Genomic DNA, 24,367 nt, shown 5'->3' with positions numbered 1-24,367 from the left:
TGATGAATAGATTTGTATCTATGTTTAATAAAACTGAATTGTTGATTAATAAGAACCTGAGTTGTCTCTGTTATTATTCCTGGTATGGGATTTCAATCCTTGAACTGACTGCCAATCAGCTGCCCCCTGTGTCTTCACCTTAGAAGTGCACTTGCTTTGAGACTTGTGTTAAGATAAACTTCTTGGAGAGAGAAAGGTAGGTGAAGTCTTAGTGACTGATTAACATAGTTAGAATAGCTAGGAAATATGATTGTATTGGATTTATTACCTGCCATTACAATTGACTTTTATATAATGGGAAACATTATAGATTTTTGGTTGATAGACAAGTCTGAGAGTGCTCACTTTGAGGTACTTGACACATAGAGATAGATAGAGGACTCAAGTGCCCAAAATCCTGTATTAGCATGGGCTGCGCCAATGAGGACTTTCACCATTTTGAAGTAGCAGAAGGACAATCCCTCTAATTCCTTTTCTTCAAACGACCCACACAATCCCAACTGTGGGACAGACTATGTTTGTTCCCACACTTGGGACTCTGACTCTCTATTGGCTACACTGACTTTTGGCCTCCCATCCTATTCTGACCACCTCTTGCCGGCTTTGTATTCATGTTAACTGATGTAATTGCTGTACAATATGATCTTGTTGCCATCTAACACATATTCAAATGTCATAAATCAACACTGCAGATCTCTTCCTGTCCTTTGCCGTGCCTTGATTGCCTTACTGCTGATGATATCTGGAAATGTGCATGTACACTCTGGCCCATCTACTGTTGCTAGCACCAATTCTGACTTGTGCTCTGATATCTGCTTCACTGATTTCTGACACTGATGTGTCGGTCATTGCTGGTTAAGGAAGAGTATTTTGAATACTGATGTTAACATTTCTGCTTATAACCTTTTTCGGCAAGACAGATCTTCCAAAGGTGGGGGAGTGGCAATCTTTACCAAGGATCACCTTCAGTGCTTGGCTGTCTCCACCAAGTCTGTCCCCAAACAATTAGATTTGTCGGTTTTAAGCATTAAACTTTCAAATAGCTCTTTGTTTACTGTTGCTGGGTGCTATCGTCCTCCATCAGCACCAGCCTGTACCCTACCTGCCCTAAACTCTCTCCTGGCCCCTTACACTAAGTCTGAATTTTTCCTGCTAGGTGACCTAAACTGGGACATACTTAAACCACCTGACCAAGTCGTAAAGCAATGGGACTCCCTAAATCTTTCTCAGATTATTACCAATCCCACAAGGGATTCAGCTCCAAACACCCAGAAAAGGTGACTCTCCTTGATGTTATCCTCACAAATAATCCTGATAGGTATCAGTCTGGTGTTTTCTGTAATGACCTTAGTGATCACTGTTTAACAGTCCGTGTTCGTAATGGCTGCTCAATGAAATAACAAGTCCTGATTTGTCATAGACGCTTGCTAAAAAACTTTAATGGGCAAGCCTTCCTTCATGAACTGCCCTCTGTAAAATGCTATTGATTCAGCTTGATCCCCTCTGTCGAAGCTTGGACCTTCTTTTTTTTATATTTTCGGTGGTATTGTTAACAAACACTCCCCATAAAGAAAATTAGAATTAAAGACAGGTTCAACCCCTGGTTCGACCGTGATCTTGCAGAGTTACTCCACCTCAAGAATTGCATTTGGCGAAATGCTCGGCACACGCATACTCAGGCTGACTAGCTCTCGTTCACAAATGAGAAATAAATGCACTCAGGCTATCCGGAAGGCCAAAGTTAGTTACTTTAAGGAGCAGTTCTCTCTCTGTGGGTCTAACCCCAAGAAGTTCTGGAAAATGGTTAAAGACCTGGAGAATAAACCCTCCTCAAAACTTCTTTGGGATAGGGGGCAGCATTTTCACTTTTGGATAAATAGCGTGCCCAAATTCAACTGCCTGCTACTCATCCCCAGAATATAAAACATGCATATCATTAGTATATTTGGAAACTGTTTGAATCATGTCTGTGAGTATAACAGAACTTATGTAGCAGGCAAAACCCAGAGGACAAACCATTCTGAATTTTGTTTTTTTTGAGGCTAGATGTTCTTTACCATCCGGCCATCAGATTTGCCACCAATGCTCCTTATAGGACACATCATTGCACTCTATACTCCTCTGTAAATTATTTATAAAACCCTCTTAGGCCTCACTCCCCCCTATCTGAGATATCTACTGCAGCCCTCATCCTCCACATACAACACCCGTTCTGCCAGTCACATTCTGTTAAAGGTCTCCAAAGCATACACATCCCTGGGTCGCTCATCTTTTCAGTTCGCTGCAGCTAGAAGCGGGAACGTACTGCAACAAACACTCAAACTGGACAGTTTGATCTCAATCGCTTCATTCAAAGACTCAATCATGGACACTCTTACTGACAGTTGTGGCAGCTTTGTGTGATGTATTGTTGTCTCTACCTTCTTGCCATTTGTGATGTTGTCTGTGCCCAATAATGTTTGTACCATGTTTTGTGCTGCTACCATGTTGTGCCGCTGCCACGTTGTGTTGCTACCATGTTGTTGTCATGTTGTGTTGCTACCATGCTGTGTTGTCATGTGGTGCTGCCATGCTATGTTGTTGTCTTAGGTCTCTCTTTATGTAGTGTTGTGTTGTCTCTCTTGTCGTTATGTGTGTTTTGTCCTATATTATTATTATTATTGTAATTTTAAAAAATCCCAGCCTCCGTCCCCGCAGGAGGCCTTTTGCCTTGTGGTAGGCCGTCATTGTAAATAAGAATTTGTTCTTAATTAACTAACCTGCCTAGTTAAATAAAGGGTCAATGAAAATAATTCCCCCATAGGAATGGCCGATCAAACCAGAGGTAGGCCTAACTAATTTCCGGGTTTTAGGATTACAAGCTGGCAAGATCTATTCTATACCTACCTAAGGGGCCACTATTGACTTATTCAATGTACAAATTGGGGTTAGTGGCATTGCCCCTAAATCGCTATGTCCCCTGTAAATTGGCCTACAGAGAGCACTCTCTCTGAGGTGAATTACCTCAGACCCCTGAAGTGGTCAGGTAATAAACGTACATAGACATTTCATCTGTGAGAGCACGGCAAGTATGGGTGCTGCAGCCCAATATGGCGACTGTAGTATGGGCAAGTGGGTGTGTCGAAAGGAGTGGGTATATGGAAAGCGAATCAGCTAATTGGACAGATTTTTATTAAACTCAAGACCATTCTGCGTGGCTGATTAGACTGCACGATGAGTCGATAAACCAGTGAGCAGTGCACCAGTGTTGTATCAACGTGCCTGTCGACTTGAGGTGCTTTCTACTGGGCAGCTGTTTCACGGTCGTGAAGCCGGCAGTAGTTAACGTGGCCATTTTTTTACCCTCCCACAATTTTATTTCAAGTAGGATAGCAGCCTATACAATAAATAAGTAATATCATTTTTTTTTTTATATATATTTTTATTTATTTATTGAACCTTTATTTAACTAGACAAAACAGTAAATAACAAATTCTCATTTACAATGACGGCCTACCCCGGCCAAACTCTAACCATGACGATGCTGGGCCAATTGTGCACCGCCCTATGGAACTCCCAATCACGTCCGGTTGTGATACAGCCTGGAATCTAATCAGGGTCTGTAGTGATGCCTCTAGCAATGAGATGCAGTGCCGTAGGCCCCTGCTCCACTCGGGAGCCATGAATAAAAAAAAAGAAAGGTGTTTTGGGATAAACACTGAAAATAAGGCTTAAATGATTTTATATGTTTTGTTCTATGAGATAATATCAGTCAGTTATGAAGCCTTTATGTGCTTTATGTGCTTGTTTTGATTACATAAATGCTTCAAAATTCACAAAATGTGACATTAGCTGAAGACTATCTCATAGAACAAAATGTGTAAGATCTCCTTCCTAAAACTGTGTTAACCACAGACCTTATTTTCAGCGTTTATCCAAAACCCTCATTATGGCGTCTTATTGTTGGCACTAACTCCGCCATGGTTAGTTGAGCAAAATTGAATTAATCAGCTAATTTATCATATTTGTTGCCACTCAATACCATTTTGCGTGGCTGATTGGGCTGCACTACGAGTCGATAGTAAGCCTGTGACCAGTGCTCCAGTCTGCTGACTTGAAGTGCTTCCTACTGGCTATCATGGTTGTGTCGCCGGCAGAAGCTAATGTGGCAATTTTTCCTCAAACATTGCTTTATTTCAAGTAGGAAAGCAGCCTACATAAGAAATAACTAATATTGATAACCGTCTAGATGTCACCTTGATACATACTGTACATACCAGTGGAGGCTGCTGAGGAGAGGACGGCTCATAATAATGTCTGGAACGGAATAAATGGAATGGTACCTTTCCACCGATTCCTCTCCAGCCATTACCACATGCCTGTCCTCCCCAATTAAGGTGCCACCAACCTCCTGTGATACATACAGTCTACTACTCGGGGGGGGGGGGGGGGGCAACAACAGCAACAACAGTGGTCTTCGCTCCCACTTGACAAGCACAACTGTCCGGCAACGGCGTGGGAAGTAGCTACCTTGTAGCCAATATCAGGGATACAGTCACAGTAAGCACACACATACAACACATGAAGCAACAGTACACCCATCATCAATACTTATATAAAAAATAAACAATAGTCAGTTTTTATAACTGAAAATCTACAGTTATTAGAGAAAAACGAAGTGAAATACGATTTACCCATGATACATTGCGGTTTTGATGCCCTCGAACATGGCCACGGCCTACTGTTAATTTTCGACAGAGGGGAAGAACCGAAGTGAGACGTTTTAATTCGTGACAAAATCTGTCCATGAAAAAAACCCAGGAAGTGAGATTTTTGTTGTTGTCGTCAGTCAATGAGATACAAAAAAATAGTATTGCTAATTTGCTATGTGAGGTTTATTTGATCTAATATAATTTTTGTAATGATTAGGTTGTTATGAATGCACTGACATAAGTGGACGCACGCAATCAGCCAATTAAGAAAATGTACTACTTTAAAATCGAGATAGCCTCAATGGCACTGTCACAGACGCTTTAATGACACAGATACAAAGATGAGTCCTCTATCTCTAGATGGATTCCAGCTTTTGTGAAATTTACATCAAAAGTAGATTTTTTGTTGTTGTTGCTTTTTAGCTAACTATAACCCTAACCATTTTCCTAACCTTAACCTATTTCTCAGAACCTGCCACATTTATTCTCCTAAACCTGCTATGAAAAGTCAATTCTGACAAAAGCTGGAACCCTTCTATCCATGCTACTGCCCCTGGTTATGACTAGAAGCTATCCAGCTTTTGTCAAATTCATGTCAAAAGTTGATTATTTTGCATTTAAGCTAACCCTTACTGTTTTCCTAACCTTAAACTAATTGTTCTAATCTGCTACATTAATTATCCTAACCAGCTTCGAAAATTCTCACCTGCTACAAAAAGTAAAATCTGGAACACTAGTCACTTTTATAATGTTTACATATTTTGCATTACTCATCTCATATATATATATACTGTATTATATTCTACTGTATTTTAGTCTATGACGCTCCAACATTGCTCATCCAAATATTTATATATTTTCTTAATTCCATTCCTTTAGAATTGTGTGTATTGTTTTGAAATGGTTAGATATTACTTGCTAGATATTACTGCACTGTTGGAGCTAGAAAGACAAGCATTTCGATACACCCGCAATAACATCTGCTAAACACTTGTATGTGTCCAATAAAATTTGATTTGATTGAATAGAGCCTCACAGTAGTACCACAGATAGAACAATGAGACATATATTTCACATATTGTATAAATGTGAAGCATATAATTGGCGTTTAGAGACCGACAGTGGGAGAAGATGGAGCGAGCATTTGTTTTTTATAATAATAAAAAATAAGATAGAGCGAGGTGGATTTTGGCCGATATTATGCAAATTTTCTCATCGATTCCACAATTGATCTCAATACAGTTTTGTGTTTCCAAAACTAATATGTTACGAACAGAGGGGACTAAGTTTTGTCGACTTTACCCTTTTCGTTGTTTAGGAGTGCGAAGGCGAATTGAGTTATTGCACACGCGCTCTTCACAAGGCGTAAGGCGTTCCCTAACGGAAATATGCAAATAAATGCTAGAACGCGCCAATAGGCTCTCGCTAGCTCGTGCTTGGCTACTTGCTTTTTCTGTCCGCTATGATTAATTTGTTGTAAACGACAGGCAGTGAGTGGTCTATCTTGGGTTAGTTATACAAATCTTTGGCGCTACTCTATTTTACTGGTTTCCTGTTAGCAATGACCCCCCTACTCCCGCCCCCTTTGACTGTCACTGGACAATGACGTACATTTTACTCGCCGTTTACAATGGTGGCTACTTGCTAAATGAAGCAACTATATATTTACAGTAACAAACACCCAGCGAACCGTATAAAAAAGAAGGCTAATTTGCAATGTCCAATAGAACAGCATATTTTTATGATCCGGACGTGGGGAACTTTCATTATGGTAAGATTTTGGCTACACAAAGCTAGACTCAAGCATATAATATTAGCCAGCCTGCTAACTTAGCTATTTTTTTAGACGAACAAGGTTATGGTAATACAGTTATTTCCTTTTTAATTTGTGATTTGATTGTAACGTTATTATATTCTTATTTATTCTAGCAATCAGGTCCATAGGTCTCGCCGCAAACTCGAAACGTGTTCGCTAACTAAGGTTACTAGCTAATAGTCGTGTGTTTGCAAGAGTAGAGATGTTTTATGCTATATTTTTCCTAGGTAGGTTATGAATGATAGCTAGCACCATGCAGAACCACAGAGAAATGAAGAAATTGATAACTGCATAGAATAAATTGGTAACTGCATAGGAGAGAATAGCACTAACTGAAACATGATTTTTTCTTTCTTTATCAAGGTGCTGGTCACCCTATGAAACCCCATCGTCTCTCTCTGACGCACAGCCTTGTTTTGCACTATGGCCTATACAAAAAGATGCAGGTAAGTCCTGCTGATGTTAAACATGCTGAAAAGTACCAGATGAAACGAGACTCTTTCATGTCCTTCTTGACACCATGTTCATGTATTGACTGGTCCTTGTTGTATAGGTTTTCAAACCATACAAAGCCTCCCAACATGACATGTGCCGATTTCACTCAGAAGATTACATTGACTTTCTTCAGAAGGTCAGCCCCAACAATATGCAGGGCTTCACAAAGAGTCTCAACACCTTCAACGTGGGGGATGACTGGTGAGAATGTCTTATCTATATTCTATAACAGGGGTATTCAACTCTTCCCCTACGAGGTCTGGAGCCTAGGAGTTTTCAGTTCTACATGATAATTAATTGCACCCACTTGGTGTCCCAGGTCTAAATCAGTCCCCAATTAGAGGGGAAGAATTAACAAAAAAAAAACAGTGGAACTGGCTTCGAGGTCCAGAGTTGAGTTTGAGGGTTCTATAATGTATTAGCCTACATTGCTAACCTGGTGTAAATTTGGATTCATGTGTGACTTGAGGACAATGCAACACTGTGTGAAATACATAATGTGTCATAATACAGACTGTTGTTGATGTAATATTATGCTCACTGTAATGTGCAACTTGTTATCAATATCTGTGTGACGTACACATATATCTGTGTGATAATGCATGTGTCCCCTGTCAGCCCTGTATTCCCGGGCCTGTTTGAGTTCTGCTCCAGGTATACCGGAGCGTCACTACAGGGAGCAACACAGCTAAACCACAAGGTATGTGCACGCGCGCACACACACACCATGTTGTACCACTGTGACAGTCAGTTTGTTTTAGGGAAAACGGTAAGCTCACCTTCTTTTTTTGTCAGGTCAGGACTATGTTATAAATGTATTATATCTGCTGGTAGGCTATATTTATTTAGGCCAAGCAAGCAATTCAGCAATTTACAGAGCCAGGTAAATAGTCAACCAGACTTTGTGATTTGAGTATTGATCGGGGCCATTGTTTTGCAGATATGTGACATTGCCATCAACTGGGCTGGGGGTCTTCATCATGCTAAGAAATTTGAGGTAAGAATTATGCAACATGCATTTGTTTCTTTGTCAAGAAAAATGTCAATTTATTATGGCCTCTGGTCATCTTTTAATATGCCTATGTACAGCTCTTTATGATGTCATGATTTCACTCGTTTTTTGTTTTTAGGCCTCTGGATTTTGCTATGTGAATGACATTGTCATCAGTATACTGGAGCTTTTGAAGTAAGAGTAAAGCACCCTTGCATTTGACTATTTCCTAAATATAGTTTTTTTCCCCCTCTGTTTCTGGGTTCACATCCCTCTAAGGATCACTGACAACTAATAATGTAAATCTATCTTTAGATACCACCCACGTGTGCTCTACATAGACATTGACATTCACCATGGCGATGGGGTGCAGGAAGCCTTTTATCTGACTGATCGGGTCATGACTGTGTCCTTCCACAAGTATGGGAACTACTTTTTCCCAGGCACAGGTAAGACAAGCCATATGAGTGTCTGTTATAATCAGTGAGAATACGCATTGATAAATAGACAGTTTGTCTTAATGACTAAATGATTGAATATCTCTATGGGGCAATAGAGGTGTCTTAGGGCAAACACAGTTCTGAGCTATAGTTCGAATCAGCTTGTTTTGTATTTTTTGCATTTGTATTTTGGTATTTTTTTTGTTTGGTCCGGTTGGTTTCACATTGCCAAATGTCAAATGAACTGAAATGCCTAAACAAAATCACATGTTCATGCAAGTCAATTGTTTTGTTGGCGAAAATGCTCACGTTAAATCCATTTATGATTATCCAGAAGCATAGCTTGTGTGTCCCAAACTTCATATTACTTTCACTTTGGTCTTCTAATGACATGTGGAAACTGTGCAATAACTGCTCAAAGTGCAAAGTGAATAAGCTATTCAATAGCCTATATCCCCCATCTCCCCTAATCTGCATCAGATGCGATCATAAATGCACCGCTACTCAAATAATGTTTCAGAGATATCAAGTTATAGTGCTGTGTGCATTTTATCAAATGCTCGCAGTCAAACAACCAGTAATAATGCATGCCTCTGGTTCTTTTCCTGTGTTTGGTCCGGACTGTGATCTCACCTGCAGCGAACCGCACCACTATACATATAGATATGGACTGAGACCACCCTTTTTGAGCGAACCATAGTGCATTGTTTAGTGTGGATACTGTTCACACCAGTCCAAATAAGGGGGAAAACGCGGCAAAGTTCGGGAAAACTGCTCCAAACCAATATGGTGTGAAAGCCCCCTTAATGAGCCTATTCTTTGATAAACAAATTGTGTTTCTATGTTTTGTCCCATAGGTGACATGTATGAGGTGGGGGCTGAGAGCGGCCGTTACTACTGCCTGAACGTGCCTCTCCGGGATGGGATCGATGACCAGAGTGAGTAGCGTCCTTTCTGGATCCCCTACTCAGGGTGGTTCTCTGGCGATCCAGTCTGATAATGCTATTAGACTCAGGCCAGTGAGATGTCTCTGGGGAGTGCTTTCATCAGATATGTGTTATGCTGCCTGACGTATAAACTATTAACATCTCTCTGATGAGTGTTATAAAGGGTCTGATAGTATACTGGATAATAACCAACAGATGTTTCCTGATTTTTGATAGGGGATCAATTGAGCAAAACATTGCATAATTGGCAAGAATGCTTGAAAGGATGAATTGTCTTAATTTTGTCCAATACCTTATCATTATAGCACTTTGTTTCTTAGGCTACAGGCAACTCTTTCAGCCAGTCATTAAGCAAGTGGTGGACTTCTACCAGCCAACCTGTATCGTTCTTCAGGTGAGCATTTGGCAGCCAGAGATCATCATTAGCGTTTTCGCATGAGTGGCATGGATTGGGGTATTGAATATGGTACTCATACATGCACCCCTTGTCATTGATAGTGTGGGGCTGACTCTCTGGGCTGTGACCGACTAGGATGCTTCAACCTCAGTATACGAGGCCATGGGTAAGTGTCTTTGTAGTGATAAGGATTCAGGTTCGGTGGATGGAAGTCAATGTACTCTATAATATGAGGATATCCTGCAACCTACTGGTAGGAGGGCACATTTAAGTGATTACAGAAAATCCCTTACCAATTTACACAGGAGCCAGGATATGGTAAACTCTCTTACCCAGGGTACTTATTTTTCCTATAGGGAATGTGTGGAGTTTGTAAAAAGCTTCAGGATTCCCCTGCTGGTGCTGGGAGGAGGAGGGTACACAGTACGCAATGTGGCCAGATGCTGGTGAGTACTCATTTATTTCATTGCTGTAACTGAACTATAGTGTAGAACTCTGGAACTCGAAGCCTGTTTCACTGCCTTTTTTCAATTGTTCCCCTCTAATCAAGGACTGATTTAAACCTGGGACACCAGGTGTGTGTAATTAATTATCAGGTAGAACCAAACCAGCAAGCTCTGGACCTTGAATACACCTGGTGTAGAGGTTAGGTGACAGTTGTTTTTAATGGAGACAGAGAGATAATGTTCTCACAGTGTATATGGAACCACTTAAGACTGTTGCTCTTCCGCCATTCTAGGACCTATGAGACCTCCCTCCTAGTCGATGAGCCAATTAGTGATGAGCTGCCCTATAGTGGTAAGTGAGCAAGCTTTTTGTACATTGGTTTGATATTATATTGACATAATATGATGTACACTGAACAAAAATAAATGCAAAATGTAAAGTGTTGATCTTCATGAGCTGAAATAAAAAGATCCCAGAAAATGTCCATATGCACAAAAAGCTTATTTCTCAAATGTTGTGCACAAATTTGTTTACATCCCAAAGCATTTCTCCTTTGCCAAGATAATCCATCCACCTGGCAGGTGTGGCATATCAATAAGCTGATTAAATAGCATTATCATTACACAGGTGAACCCTGTGTTGGGGGACAATAATAATAATAATAATAGCGCCAAAAGAGATGGCTGCCGTTTTACGATCCCGTAACCAATTGTGCTATTGTGTATGTTTTTTCGCGTTATTTGTAACTTGTACATAGTGTTTCTGTCACTGTGTCTTATGACCAAAAAGAGCTTCTTGATATCAGGGCAGCAATTACTCACCCCGTACTGGAGGAATTCTTATTCTTCAACGAGTTGGATGGGAAGGATTTACTCCAGACACCCGACAAGGCCCTCATCCCCGTCATTCACAGGAGGAAAATACATAGATATCATGAACGGCGGTCCATGTGTCTTGTAAGGATCTGTCATCGAGAGGGTAATCTACCTTTACCATCGGTCCTATTAGTCAAGGCACGATCAAATGATAATAAAATAGACAAACTACGAGCACGTATATCCTACCAACAGGACATTAAAAATGGTAATATCTTATGTTTCACCGAGTCGTGGCTGAAGGACAACATGATTAACATAAAGCTGGCGGGTTTTAAGCTTTTTCAGGAGGATAGAACAGTGGCCTCTGGTAAGACAAGGGGCGGCGGCCTATGCATATTTGAAGACAACAGCTGGTGCATGAAATCTAAGGAAGCCTCAAGGTTTTGCTCGCCTGAGGTAGAGTATCTCATGATAAGCTGTAGACCACACTACTTACCAAGACAGTTTACATATACCACCGCAGACCGATGCTGGCACTAAGACCGCACTCGATGAGCTGTATACGGCCATAAGCAAACAAGAAAACGCTCATCCAGAGGCACATCCTAATTAATATCAGCATATTGCGTGTGCAACCAGAAGGAAAAAAACTCTAGACCACCTTTACGACACACACAGAGACGCGTACAAAGCTCTCCCTCGCCCTCCATTTGGCAAATCTGACCATAATTATATCCTCCTGATTCCTTCTGACAAGCTTAAACCAAAGCAGGAAGCACCAGTGACTCGGTCAATAAGAAAGTGGTCAGATGAGGCAGATGCTAAGCCACAGGACTGTTTTGCTAGCACAGACTGGAATATGTTCTGGGATTCTTCCGCTGGCATTGAGGCGTACACCACATCAGTCACTGGCTTCATCGATGACATCGTCCCCACAGTGACCGTACGCACATACACCAACCAGAAGCCATGGATTTACATGCAACATCCGGAATGAGCTAAAGGCTAGAGCTGCCGCTTACAAGGAGTGGGACTCTAACCCGGAAGCTTATAAGAAATCCCGCTATGCCCTCAGACGAACCATCAAACAGGCAAAGTGTCAATAGAGGACTAAGATTGAATAGTACTCCACCGGCTCTGACGCTCGTCGGATGTGGCAGGGGTTGCAAACTATTACACACCACAAAGGGAAGCACAGCCACGAGCTGCCCAGTGACACAAACCTACCAGATGGGCTAAATTACTTATATGCTCGCTTCGAGGCAAGTAACACTGAAACAATCATGAGAGCACCAGCTGTTCCGGACGACTGTGTGATCACGCTCTCCGTAGCCGATGTCCTTTAAACAGGTCAACATTTACAAGGCCGCGGGGCCAGATGGATTACCAGAACATGTACTCCTAGCATGCTCTGACCAACTGTCAAGTGTGTTCACTGACATTTTCAACCTGTCCCTGACAGTTTGTAATACCAACATGTTTCAAGCTGACCACCATAGTCCCTGTGCCAAAGAACACTAAGGTAACCGGCCTAAATGACTACCGACCCATAGCACTCATGTCTGTAGCCATAAAGTGCTTTGAAAGGCTGGTCAACACCAACACATCAACACCATTATCCCAGAAACCCTAGACCCACTCCAATTTGCTTGCTGCCCCAACAGATCCACAGATGATGCAATCTCTTCACTCAACACTGCCCTTTCCCACCTGGACAAAAGGAACACCTATGTGAGAATGCTATTCATTGACTACAGCTCAGCGTTCAACACCATAGTGCCCTCAACGCTCATCACTAAGCTAAGGACCCTGGGACTAAACACCTCCCTCTGCAACTGGAGCTTGGACTTCCTGACGGGCCTCCCCAGGTGGTGAGGGTAGGTAACAACACACCTGCCACGCTGATCCTCAACATGGGGGCCCCTCAGGGCTGCGTGCTCAGTCTCCTCCTGTACTCCCTGTTCACTCATGACTGCATCCAGGCTGCATCACATCCTTCAGTGATTGGGAGTCCCATAGGGCGGGGCACAATTTGCCCTGCGTCGTCCGGGTGTGGGGTAGGCCATCATTGTAAATAATAATTTGTTCTTAACTGACTTTCCTAGTTAAATTTTAAAAAGTTGCCAGGCACGACACCAACACCATTAACAAGTTTGCAGATGACACAACAGTGGTAGTCCTGATCACTGACAACGATGAGACAGCCTATAGGGAGGTCAGAGACCTGGTCGTGTGGCGCCAGGACAACAACCTCTCTCTCAACGTGATAAAGACGAAGGACTACAGGAAAAGGAGGACCGAGCACGCCCCAATTCTCATCAATGGAACCGGTTGAGAGCTTCAAGTTCCTTGGAGCATCACCAACAAACTGTCATGGTTTAAACACACTTGCAGTTGTGAAGAGGGCACAACAAAGCTTATTCCCCCTCAGGAGACTTCAAATATTTGGCATGGATCCTCAGATCCTCAAAAGGTTCTACAGCTGCACCATCGAGAGCATCCTGACTGGTTGCATCGCTGCCTGGTATGGTAACTGCTCGGCCTCCAACCTCAAGGCACTACAGAGGCTAGTGCGTACGGCCCAGTATGTCACTGGGGCCAAGCTTCCTGCCATCCAGGACCTCTATACCAGGTGGTGTCAGAGGAAGGTCCTAAAAATTGTCAACGTCTCCAGCCACCCTAGTCGTAGAATGTTCTCTCTGCTACCACAAGGCAAGCGGTACCAGAGCACCAAGTTGAGGTCCAAAAGGCTTCTTAACAGCTTCTACCCCCAAGCCATAAGACTCCTGAACAGCTAATCAAAGGGCTTCCCAGAACCCTCTTTTACGCTGCTGCTACTCTGTTTTTAATCCATGCATAGTCACTTTAACTCTACCTACATGTACATATTACCTCAACTAACTGGTGTCCCCGCACATCGACTCTGTACCAGTACCCCCTGTATATTGCCTCGCTTGTTATTTTACTGCTGCTGTTTTAATTGTTTTATTTTCTATTTTTACTTAACAATTTTGGGGGGAAATTCCTTAACTTAAAGCATTGTTGGTTAAGGGCTTGTACGTAAGCATTTCACTGTAATAAATACACCTGTTGTATTTGGCGTATGTGACAAATAACATTTGATTTGAAAGAAGGTTAATTTCTTTACCAAAAGCCACATCAACATTGTTTTAGAGAATTTGGCAGTACGGCCAACCGGACTCACAACTGCAGACCACGTGTAATCACGTCGGCACAGGACCGTCACATCCGGCTTCTTCACCTGCGGGATTGTCTGAGACCAGCCACCCGGTCAGCTGATGAAACTGTAGGTCTGCACAAACTGACAAACAGTCTCAGGGAAGCTCATCTGCGTGGTCGTCGTCCTTACCAGGATCTTGACCTGACTGCAGTTCGATTTTGTAACTGACTTCAGTGGGCAAATGTTCACCTTCGATGGCCACTGGCACACAGGAATCCCAGTTAACTGTACCGGGCAGATGGCAGAGTGTGTATGGTGTCGTGTGGGCGAGCGGTTTACTGATGTCAACATTGTGAACAGAGTGCCCCATGGTGGAGTTATGGTTTGGCTACGGACAACAAACACTTTCATTTTATTGATGGCAATTTGAACGCACAGAGATACCGTGGCGAGATCCTGAGGCCTGTTGTCGTGCCATTCATATGCTGCCATCACCTCATGTTTCAGCATGATAATGCACAGCCCCATGTCGCAAAGATCTGCACACAATTCCTCAAAGCTGAAAACCTGCATGCTCGCCAGATATGTCACACATTGAGCACGTTTGGAATGTTCTGGATCGACGTGTACGACAGCGTGTTCCAGTTCCCGCAACTTCGCACAGCCATTGAAGAGTCGGATAACATTCCACAGGCCACAGTTAGCCTGATCAATTCTATGCGAAGGCGATGTCGCGCTGCATGAGATAAATAATGGTCACACCAGATATTGACTGGTTTTCTGATCCACGCCTCTACTTTTTTTTTTTTAAAGTGTCTGTGACCAACAGATTCATATCTGTATTCCCAGTCATGTGAAATCCTTAGATTAGGGCCAAATTCATTTTTCAATTGAAAAATTTATATTTTTTCAGTATAAAAGTACTTATAAAAGCACTTTCTCATCTCTCCAGAGTACTTTGAGTATTTTGCTCCAGACTTCACACTCCACCCAGATGTGAGCACCAGGATAGAGAACCAGAATTCAAGACAGGTACGTTTGAGAATGCACTGCATGCTCTCTCCCTCTTTCTTCTTGTTTTTTTTTGTATTCCTGAACCACAGTCTACCAAATGTTTTCAACAAGGATTCAAACTATTGAATATGTGTGACCGTGAAACTTGTTCTCTCCAGTTTAAGTGATTTTATCTTCCTCCTGTGTTTGTTTAGTACCTGGAGCAGATACGTTCGACGGTCTTTGAGAACTTGAAGATGTTGAACCACGCCCCCAGTGTCCAGATCCACGACGTGCCCTCCGACATCCTGAGCTACGAGCGTACTGACGAGGGAGACCCAGATGAGAGGGGCTCAGAGGACAACTATTCCAGGTGAATGCACTCGTAGTCAGCTTTGTGACACACAGCAACATATAAGTAATGGAATCAATGACCCGTTTTGGTCTAACTGCATGTAGTATCTGTGTGAACTGAATTGTATGAACATTTTGTGTTCTCTTTACAGGCCGGAGGCAGCCAATGAGTTCTATGATGGTGACCATGACAACGACAAGGAGAGCGACGTGGAGATCTGAGCGCTCAGATGTCAGACTTTTCCTTCTGAAATGATTGAGAAACCGTAGTCTCAAGGCTGCAGTCTAAGGAAAGTGGATACCATGATCACTCCTCCCCAAGAAATGTGCGATTTAACCATAGCCATCTCATGGACTTGACCTTACTGTACTTAAAGCGAGAGACCACCACCATGAATTCCTTTTTATTTTTTTACTATGTGTGAATGAGTATGTAGAGTACATCCTGAGCAGTTCTATTGCCAAGCACTTCCTCAACAGTTACGGAGTCAGTCACCTGACTCACCCGAAGAAGACGGCCAAGAGGAGCCCAATACTCGTGTACAGAAACGTTGTCGTCTCTTGTTTAAATGTCTGGGCTTTTTTCATCAGAACAGGACAGAAGAGTCTTGGTCCTAAAAGGTTGTCAGGTTAACGGTCCAGTGGGGGTTGATTTCCTGTGTCGAGGGGACCAGTGTCAGTCTTTATATTGCCAGTTTTTCACTTCACACATTGGGAGCCCAAAGGTCCGTCCTTTGAATATCAAGTGTTTCAAAATGTTTTGATGAAATTGTATTTTTTTTATATATAAAATAAATTACAAAACTTAATGGCTACAATTCTTCACAAATAAGATGTCTACACTGGAAAATGTAGATGCAGTTTAAGATATCACTGGAGTTAGTTCATAAGGAAACCAGTCAATTGAAACATTTCAAATGGCACTAGTCTATGGAGTTCATGACTGAGAATACAGATATGCATCCGTTTGTCACATACCTTAAGGTAGGGGCGTGGATCACAAAACCAGTCGGTGACCACCATTTGCCTCATGCACCCTGATCTTTGCATAGAGTCGATCAGGCTGATTGTAACCTGTGGAATGTTGTCCCGCTCTTCAATGGCTGTTCGAAGTTGCTGGATATTGGAACACATTGTCGTACCCCGATCCAGAGCATTCTCAATGGGCGACATGTTTGAATATGCAAGCCATGGAAGAACTGGGACATTTTCAGATCCTTGCTGTGAATTATGCTGAAACGAGGTGATAGCGGCAGATGAATGGCACGACAGTGGGCCGCAGGATCTCGTCACTGTATCGCTGTGCAGTCAAATTGCCATGGTGTTCATTGTCCGTAGCTTATGCCTGCCCATATAACTCCACTGCCACCATGGGGCACTGGTCACAACATTGACATCAGTCGCCCATGATGTCATATACACACTAATTTACCTGGTAGAGTTGAAACTGTGATTCAGCTGTGAAGAGCAGACTTCTCCAGAGCATTTGCCACTGGAGTCAGTTACAAACCTGGTGAGGACAACGAGCATGCAGATAAGCGTCACTGAGACAGGTAACAGTTTGTGCCAAAATTCTTCAGTTGTGTAAACCCAGTTTCATCGGGTGGCTGGTCTCCGTTGATCCCGCAGGTGGAGGATGTGGATGGCGTAGTTACGTGGCCTGCGGTTGTGAGGCCGGTTGGATGTACTGCCAAATTCTCTAAAACGGAGGCTTATGGTAGAGAAATTAACATTCAATTATTTGGCCACAGCTCTGGTGGACATTCATGTAGTCAGCATGCCAATTGCACATGCCCACAACTTGACCTCTGTGGCATTGTGTTGTGACAAAATTGCACATTTTAGAGTGGCCTTTTGTCCCCAGCACAAGGAGCACCTGTGTAATTGTCATGTTTAATCAGCTTCTTGATGTGGCTGGATTATCGAGGCAAAGGAGAAATGCTCACAGGGATGTAAACAAATGTGAGCAATAAGCTTTGTGTATATGCAAAATTTCTGGGCTGTTATTTCAGCTCATGAAACATGTCTTTACATAGTTTGTTTTTGTTCAGCATATATGAACTCAATTTGATATCTTATTTTCAAAGTGAAATAACCACCTGTAATAAGGTCATGAAAACTTTATTACACATACATTCAATTTCACATCAAACACGGTACAGAACACTTATTCAAAATGTTTTTCTATGGTCAGGATCAGACCTTGAGGTTGTGGTAAATTTGGGTTTTAAGGCAACCATTTACATTTAGAAGCAATTGTCCAATAAATAGCTTATATAATAAAACCATTTGACCTTTAAAAAACAGAAATATCACCTACACACTCATTCTCACTTGAAGCAGCCGTCATAAAACAATGCTTTTGTGAAGGAACTTCGAAAGATAGCTACATGTCTGGAGACGATACATGATTAATCCTCTATCCACTAGAACAGCAAACCACAGAACAGCATTTGACAAAGGTCTGTGCCAAGTCAAGTGCACCGGCCAGGAAGGCTACACCACACTAAGAGGATGTGCGGTTGGGAAACCCGCTTCTGACCAGCATGCCCTTGACACAAAACCAGAAGGGCTCAAACTAAAGTGCATTTGACAAATGCGGGGTCTTTTGAGGTGTCCTGGATTGAGACTGAGGCAGTGTGGGCAAAATGTGAGTCCATCTACCCGCTTCCTCAAACTCAATTGGTTTCCTCCCCAAGACACAAACAACAAGACAGCCTCAGTGGTAGGACACAGGCAGGTATGATAAGGAGCACAACACACATGACACGATTATTACACTCCTGGTGTACTTTTGTCTAGAGCTCCTCGCTCTCGTACAGGGGGGCCGTGTGCTGGGGGGTGGGGTCTGGAGTCAGGACAGGGAGATGGCTGAGGGGGATTTTAAAATGCTTGCCTGTAGGGGGGGCAGGCTTGTTGGTGCGAGCTGCAGAGACAAGAGTAAACAGAATGGAATACAAAGATCAAGATATATTCAGAACAGGCTCTTTGAACCTCTAATGCAATAATAATAATGGAAATGTTGCATTTGAGCCAGGTAATAAAACAAAATGAAAATAAAGCCGGTCAACGTCAAATATTACCAACCTATTATTTTAAAAACATGAAAATTGTACCGTCTGGTTTGCCTAACATAAGGAATTTGAAATCATGTTTGGACCTCTTCATACACAGGAGGAGGAATGTGCTGCTATCCTAAGAGATTTTCCTAAAAAGAACTCCAAGGATAAACTGCTACGGTATTAAGGTTTGCACAAGTACCATTGAGGCATGCCTGTGCTGTGAGACTGGCGTCGCAGCCCTCTCTGCCAAGCGTTGCTGTATTAAGCACCATCTCCAATTACAGGTTAACCTTGGGAGTCGAAAGACAAGCTTTTCTTGTGGCCAGCAGAGTGTCCGGCTAAATTCTGCTGCACAGTTGGGGCCTGACATCATCGTGATGAGACAATCATATGAGCAAAGAAGAGTCAGTATTTCCATTTAGTAACCCTGCGCTGAGAGGATAGAGCAAGTATATGCCCTCGCTCTGACCGACACATTTCAGACTACTTCTTCAGCTAGCTAGGCTGAATAGAGCTAAAAGTCAAAATGGCCGCACTCGGTCCGCGTACCAGATGGCATGTTATGTGATCGAGGAGGAATATAATACAGCAGCCCCTCATTTTCCTAGCCTTGTAATGATACATCTGTTATGGGTTTCTATCAGCCTTTACAACTTGCACCGCCATGGCAACTACTGTATTTACAGGACGGTAGGAGAAATTACAGGAAATTTGCTCCTCTCCATCGTAACAGCAGAAAGTACTACAAATATTGAGTAACAAACAATTTCCCCTTGCTGCTACAGTACATATGTTTTTGCACAACACTGGTATAAAGTACTTAAGTAGTACTTTAAAGTATTTTTACCTAAGTAGTTTTTTGGGGATATGTATACTTCACCATTTATGTTTGACAACTTTTACTTCACTTACATTCCTAATGAAAATAAGGTACTTTTTACTTCGTACATTTTTCCTTGACACCTAAAAGTACTCGTTACATTTTGAATGCTTAGCAGGACAGGAAAATGGTCCAATTCACACATTTATCAAGAGTACATCTCTGGTCATCCCTACTGCCTCTGATCTGGTGGACTCACTAAACACAAATGCTTAATTTATCAATTATATCTGAGTGTTGGTGTGCTCTTGCTATCTGTAAATGTAAAAATAAAAACAAGAAAATTGCGCCGTCTGTTTTGCTTAATAGAAGGAATTTTGATAATTATATTTTAGCGATTACATTTAATTTTGATACTTATATTTAAAACAAAATACTTTTACTCAAGTAGTATTTTACTGGGTGACCCACTTTTCATTTTCTATTATCTTTACTCCAATATGACAATTGGGTACTTTTCCCACCACTGTTTATAGTACAGTAGTGTAGTATGCCATTTCAATGCCCTGTCATAGCAGACATTCTGAGTGCGAGGTTACAGCGTTGTCTATCTCGGATGTAAACAGTGTGGTAATCCCTGCCTTTGTCCCACTAGTGCAGATGTCAGCACACTATTAGCTGTGAAGGGCCACAAGAGCTTGATTGGCACAGCAGTTATGTGGTGTTTATGAGTTTAAGTCTTGAAACATATACACACAGTAATAGGTAACGGACAGGGATAAGCCAATCGGATCTCTTAACTAAACACTTGTGTGATAAGCACACACGGTCCACTTACTTCCTACGTCCAGTCTGGCATTGCAGGTGGACATGCCGGCCTCGTTGATGGCAGACAGGGTGTACCAGCCTGCATCAGATTTGACCAGCCTCTCAATGAGCAGGCACTGACTTCCAGTGCCATCCTGGTACAGGCTGGAAGACACATCAGGCTTGGGTTACTCTCTCATGGAATCAACAGCACCTCTCACTTATAGCCAACAGAGGTTCACCTTAACTAGTCAAACTAAATCAGCTAATAAGCAAACACATTTCAGCTGGATTCAAATCAGCTAACTGTCAGAAATTACACTCTCTACTGTGAGCATTTCTCCTTCTGAGAGGATTCAAACTTGGAATTGAAGGTCCATCAACCTCATCCTGGTGGGGTCAATGCGCAGCATGTCTTTGTCCTTCTTCCAGAAGAGTTTTGGTGGAGGGGAGGCAGCCACCTTACACTCTAACCTCACCGTGTCCCCCTCCAGGGCACGAGAGTTCAGCATCTTCTGGACAAAGGTGGGCGGGCGAAGCATCTCCTGGGCTGAAGAGGAGAGGGGGTAAAGCAGTGTTAGAGCATCAATGCTAAGCTAAGAGATTATTTGACAGAATACAGTAATCAAAAACAGCCCATTACCGATAACCTCCAGTTTTATGTAGAAGCGGTTCTCCCCAGCGCGGTTTCTGGCAATACACTCGTAGACACCGGCATGATGCACAGTCACAATCTCAATGATGAAGGAGTGCATGCCCTTCTCACACACCAGCATCTTGTGGTAGTCATCGGGGCGGATGGCCTTCCCGTCAAGATACCAGGCCACATCTGGGGTGGGCAGACCTCCCACCTGAGGACACAGCCAGGGGTGCATTCGTTCAACATCAAACAGAAGAAAATAAACATTTTGTTGCAAAATGTTTTGCTACAGTGTGTACTAATAAATATGACCCTGGACACAACCTTGAGCAGCGAGTGACCCAGGGAGTGTGTGGACTGGAGTGTGGATGACTAGGGGGTCATGCGGGGCTAAGTGCAGGGACCCTGATAGCTCAGAAGAGGAAGTGGATGAGGGGGGGAGGAGAGTACAGGGTAGCTTTTTACAACCTGGTTATTCTGTCCAGATGTGATATTGAGTTTCATGTTTGGACTCCAGAGGCTTTAATTACATTACACTTAAATACAATTGTTGCATGAGTCTGTGTCAAAGTTTAACGAGGTCTTTACAGAAGATACCTCAGCAATAAGTTCCTACCTAGGAAATAGATCCCAGCTATAAAAATGTTGAATGCTAGCTACATATAATGCATTTGATCAACATTCATGACTAAACTGATTACAGCGTGTCCAGTGCTGTACCTTGAAGTCGATCCTGCAGAACCTGCCCTCCTCCACCGTGAGGTCCTTGGGGACCTGGATGAAGCGTGGGGCATAGCACTTCTCCTGGATGGCCGAGCCCTCGTTGCCATCAGTACCAGAATGGTGTTTTCCCCTATAGGAAAGAAAGGAGTGAGGAGAAAGAAAGGAGTGAGGAGAAAGTGAAAGCAGAAGAGGGAGGGGGTAGGAACAGAGGAGCTTTCATAACTGCGCCTTTGATGGCTGACTTTGAATGATTGAGTTGTCATGCAGTCAAGAGAGCCCACTCTTCCCATCTTTTCAGGTTCAAAAAGCAATTTGAACTAATTCATAACAGCATCAAATGATGCATCTCCATTCATGCTGTTCAGAAAACCCCATTAACATAAACAAAATGGCCAAAAAGTCCACACATGGATCCTAAGCCATCTCACTTCAAGTAACACAGCATGTGCCCTTCACCTTCCAACTGTGCATCATAATGGGAAGACAAAGCAATCCCAGAAAACATCAGTAAGGAAGACATCATAGCTGTAGAGACTGGGAGACATGTCAGCTCACTCAGTTCATGGTCTATTATTGTTCCACTTACAGCATGGAACCGGAGCCCGTGGTAGGCATTGGAAACAGCACACAAACACACGGCTGCGCCAGGAAACTCAACCTGGAGCCGACAACCCGCTACCCAGCCCTAAGCCTCAGGTCTCATTCGCACATGCCTTCACCCTCACGTGGAGCACTCTTCTCTTTCTGGTCTCCTCATCTACTGATTTATTGTGTATATGGGGTATGAGTAAAACTTCTTTGGTGTTCAACCTTCTCAAGTTCTCCCAGGTCACCTCGCTCCTCCGCACACTCCACTGGCTTCCACTCGAAGCACACATCATCTTGAAGACCCTGGTGCTTTCCTATGGAGCAGCTAGAGGGAACCCTCCTCTCCTTACATTCAGGCTATTTTCAAACCCAATACCCTAACCCAAGCACTCTTTTCTGCCACCTCTGGTCTCTTTGCCCTCCCACCCCTACGGGAGGGAAGCTACCGCTCAGCTCAGTCAAAGCGCTTCTCTGTCCTGGCACACCAATTGTGGAATAAGTGTCCTCCTAATGTCCATCTTCCGAAAAGGTCTGAAACCCTACCTCTTAAATGAGTATTTTAAATATAATCACAGCTATCTTAAAGGAGTAGTTCACCATTTTACAACTTGATGTTAGACAGTTCCTCACCCTGAATGTAGTCTATGGGCCAAGATAAACTAATCAATGGTTCAGTTCTTTAAACATCCACTAAAAACTTCAGCTAACCTTAGATTATTAGCTTGTGGTGGCTATCAAATCGATGGGGGCATGTTTAAAAGAAAAGAAAAATGTTCAAATCACCTGAAATCAATTCAGATCAACTCCCTATTTGGTTTGATGTTACTTTAAAAAGGTGATAAAAAATAAAAATAAAAACATGCCCACATGATTGTTAAGTTGTGGTGGCTAAGGTTAGCTTAAGTTTGTAGTGGCGGTTTAAAGAAAACCGAACCATCGATTAGTAGAGGAGAGGGGGTAGATAGTCGTCTATGGGCTGGGAGAAACTGTCAGTGTGAGGAACCGTCTAACGTCAAGATGTACAATAGTGAACTGCTCCTTTAAGACAAATGCACTATTGTAAGTCGCTCTGGGTAAGCGTGTCTGCCAAATTACTCAAATGTAAAGCATTAGAAATGTATACACATGCTTTCGCTGACTGTGGGTGAAATTTACCATATTCCTCCAGTGTTACGTCCCTCTGGTGATTCTGGCTGCAAGAGAGGACAGAGAGATTTGGGAATAACATTTTTGCCATGGGCCTGTGTAAAAGCATTCACATACTGTATATAGAGAGTGATTCATCACTGCCTCTACACTATATGTAGTGCCAACACTCAAGTTCACCCATAAAGGTGGCCTATGTTCAAGACTACATCCTCTCCTGAAAAGGCATTACTTCAACACAACCTCTTGAATAACCAGACTTGCAAAACATTTCAAAGTACATGACACTATGCCTAGGGCAATAGGGGTGGCCAGATGGGGGATAGTGCTGTGGGCACACGTGTTGTACTGTTGTGTGTATGTGTGGTCTCTTTCTGGCATCCTACACTACATATCTTTGGGAGAATGCTGCTATGGCAGTCTTCACACCTGCTATTTCTAGCTGCATTCCTGGAAGAGGGCTGTGCAGTTCTCCTGTCACTGAAGAGGACAGAGCCGGAGCCCAGACCCATTGTGTGAGGAGAATTGAGGGCTGATCTACAGTGACGGGGGACTAGTCACACACAGTGCAGGGAACATCCCATCTAAACCCCACATAGTATTAGTAACAACGTCTCCAAGCCTGAGAAACTTGTGATCTGTATTAGTAGAACATTAAAGACATACAGTAGCATGACAAAAGTATGGATCCTTGAATTTTAATTTTTTTTTAATGAAAAATGTGTATTGTACTTCCTAAAAGAACTTCCTGCAAATCAAATGGGTTGTAATGGATGATATAGAAGGGATATGAGTAAATTATACCTGGTCGAGTTGTGAGTCGGAGGAATTTTCAAAGTCAAAGACAGAGGCAGCGTTATCTGGACCCAGCAACCGTCGAGCCATGCGCTCCTCATAGGACAACTTCTGTCAGGGGACAAACAGGAAACCAGCCTATGGTCAGTCAGTGTACTAGTACCATTAAACGAGCCAATATACTATATAGTACCAGTAAAGCAGCCAATAGCCAGC

The 24,367-nt window shown here is 42.8% G+C and overlaps 2 protein-coding genes across 3 annotated transcripts in view; one reads left to right on the top strand and one right to left on the bottom strand.

Moving 5' to 3' along the window:
• The first annotated feature begins 6,031 nt into the window (after nt 1-6,031).
• On the top strand, nt 6,032-16,374 carry LOC110488554 (histone deacetylase 3). Its single transcript, XM_021560801.3, has 15 exons — nt 6,032-6,462; nt 6,871-6,953; nt 7,061-7,203; nt 7,621-7,702; nt 7,943-7,999; nt 8,133-8,188; nt 8,309-8,442; nt 9,291-9,371; nt 9,701-9,774; nt 9,879-9,943; nt 10,134-10,223; nt 10,517-10,575; nt 15,176-15,255; nt 15,432-15,589; nt 15,723-16,374. The coding sequence occupies exons 1-15, from the start codon at nt 6,408-6,410 to the stop codon at nt 15,790-15,792; spliced, it is 1,287 nt and encodes a 428-aa protein (XP_021416476.1). The 5' UTR covers nt 6,032-6,407; the 3' UTR covers nt 15,793-16,374.
• A 1,295-nt stretch (nt 16,375-17,669) lies between these two features.
• LOC110488553 (myotilin) overlaps nt 17,670-24,367 on the bottom strand; it is a 28,309-nt gene continuing 21,611 nt past the window's right edge. For both annotated transcript variants that reach the window (XM_036942683.2, XM_090198153.1), the window contains 7 exons: nt 24,161-24,262; nt 23,366-23,403; nt 21,620-21,752; nt 20,903-21,110; nt 20,644-20,809; nt 20,291-20,424; nt 17,670-18,496 (listed from right to left, as the gene is read on the bottom strand). In XM_036942683.2, the coding sequence (XP_036798578.1) occupies nt 18,369-18,496; nt 20,291-20,424; nt 20,644-20,809; nt 20,903-21,110; nt 21,620-21,752; nt 23,366-23,403; nt 24,161-24,262 (909 nt within the window). In that variant the 3' untranslated portion in view covers nt 17,670-18,368. The remainder of the gene's footprint in view (nt 18,497-20,290; nt 20,425-20,643; nt 20,810-20,902; nt 21,111-21,619; nt 21,753-23,365; nt 23,404-24,160; nt 24,263-24,367) is intronic.

This window comes from Oncorhynchus mykiss, chromosome 14 (genome assembly GCF_057628025.1).
Source record: "Oncorhynchus mykiss isolate SJ-2025 chromosome 14, ASM5762802v1, whole genome shotgun sequence".
Classification (NCBI taxonomy): Eukaryota; Metazoa; Chordata; class Actinopteri; order Salmoniformes; family Salmonidae; genus Oncorhynchus; species Oncorhynchus mykiss.
This window is presented reverse-complemented; position numbering and strand designations above follow the sequence as displayed.

Coding starts and splice junctions, on each gene's coding strand:
- LOC110488554 (XM_021560801.3), top strand. CDS start 6,408: ATGTCCAATAGAACAGCATATTTTTATGATCCGGACGTGGGGAACTTT. Junction 9,372..9,700: donor GGATGGGATCGATGACCAGA/GTGAGTAGCGTC, acceptor TTTGTTTCTTAG/GCTACAGGCAACTCTTTCAG. Junction 10,576..15,175: donor TGATGAGCTGCCCTATAGTG/GTAAGTGAGCAA, acceptor TCATCTCTCCAG/AGTACTTTGAGTATTTTGCT.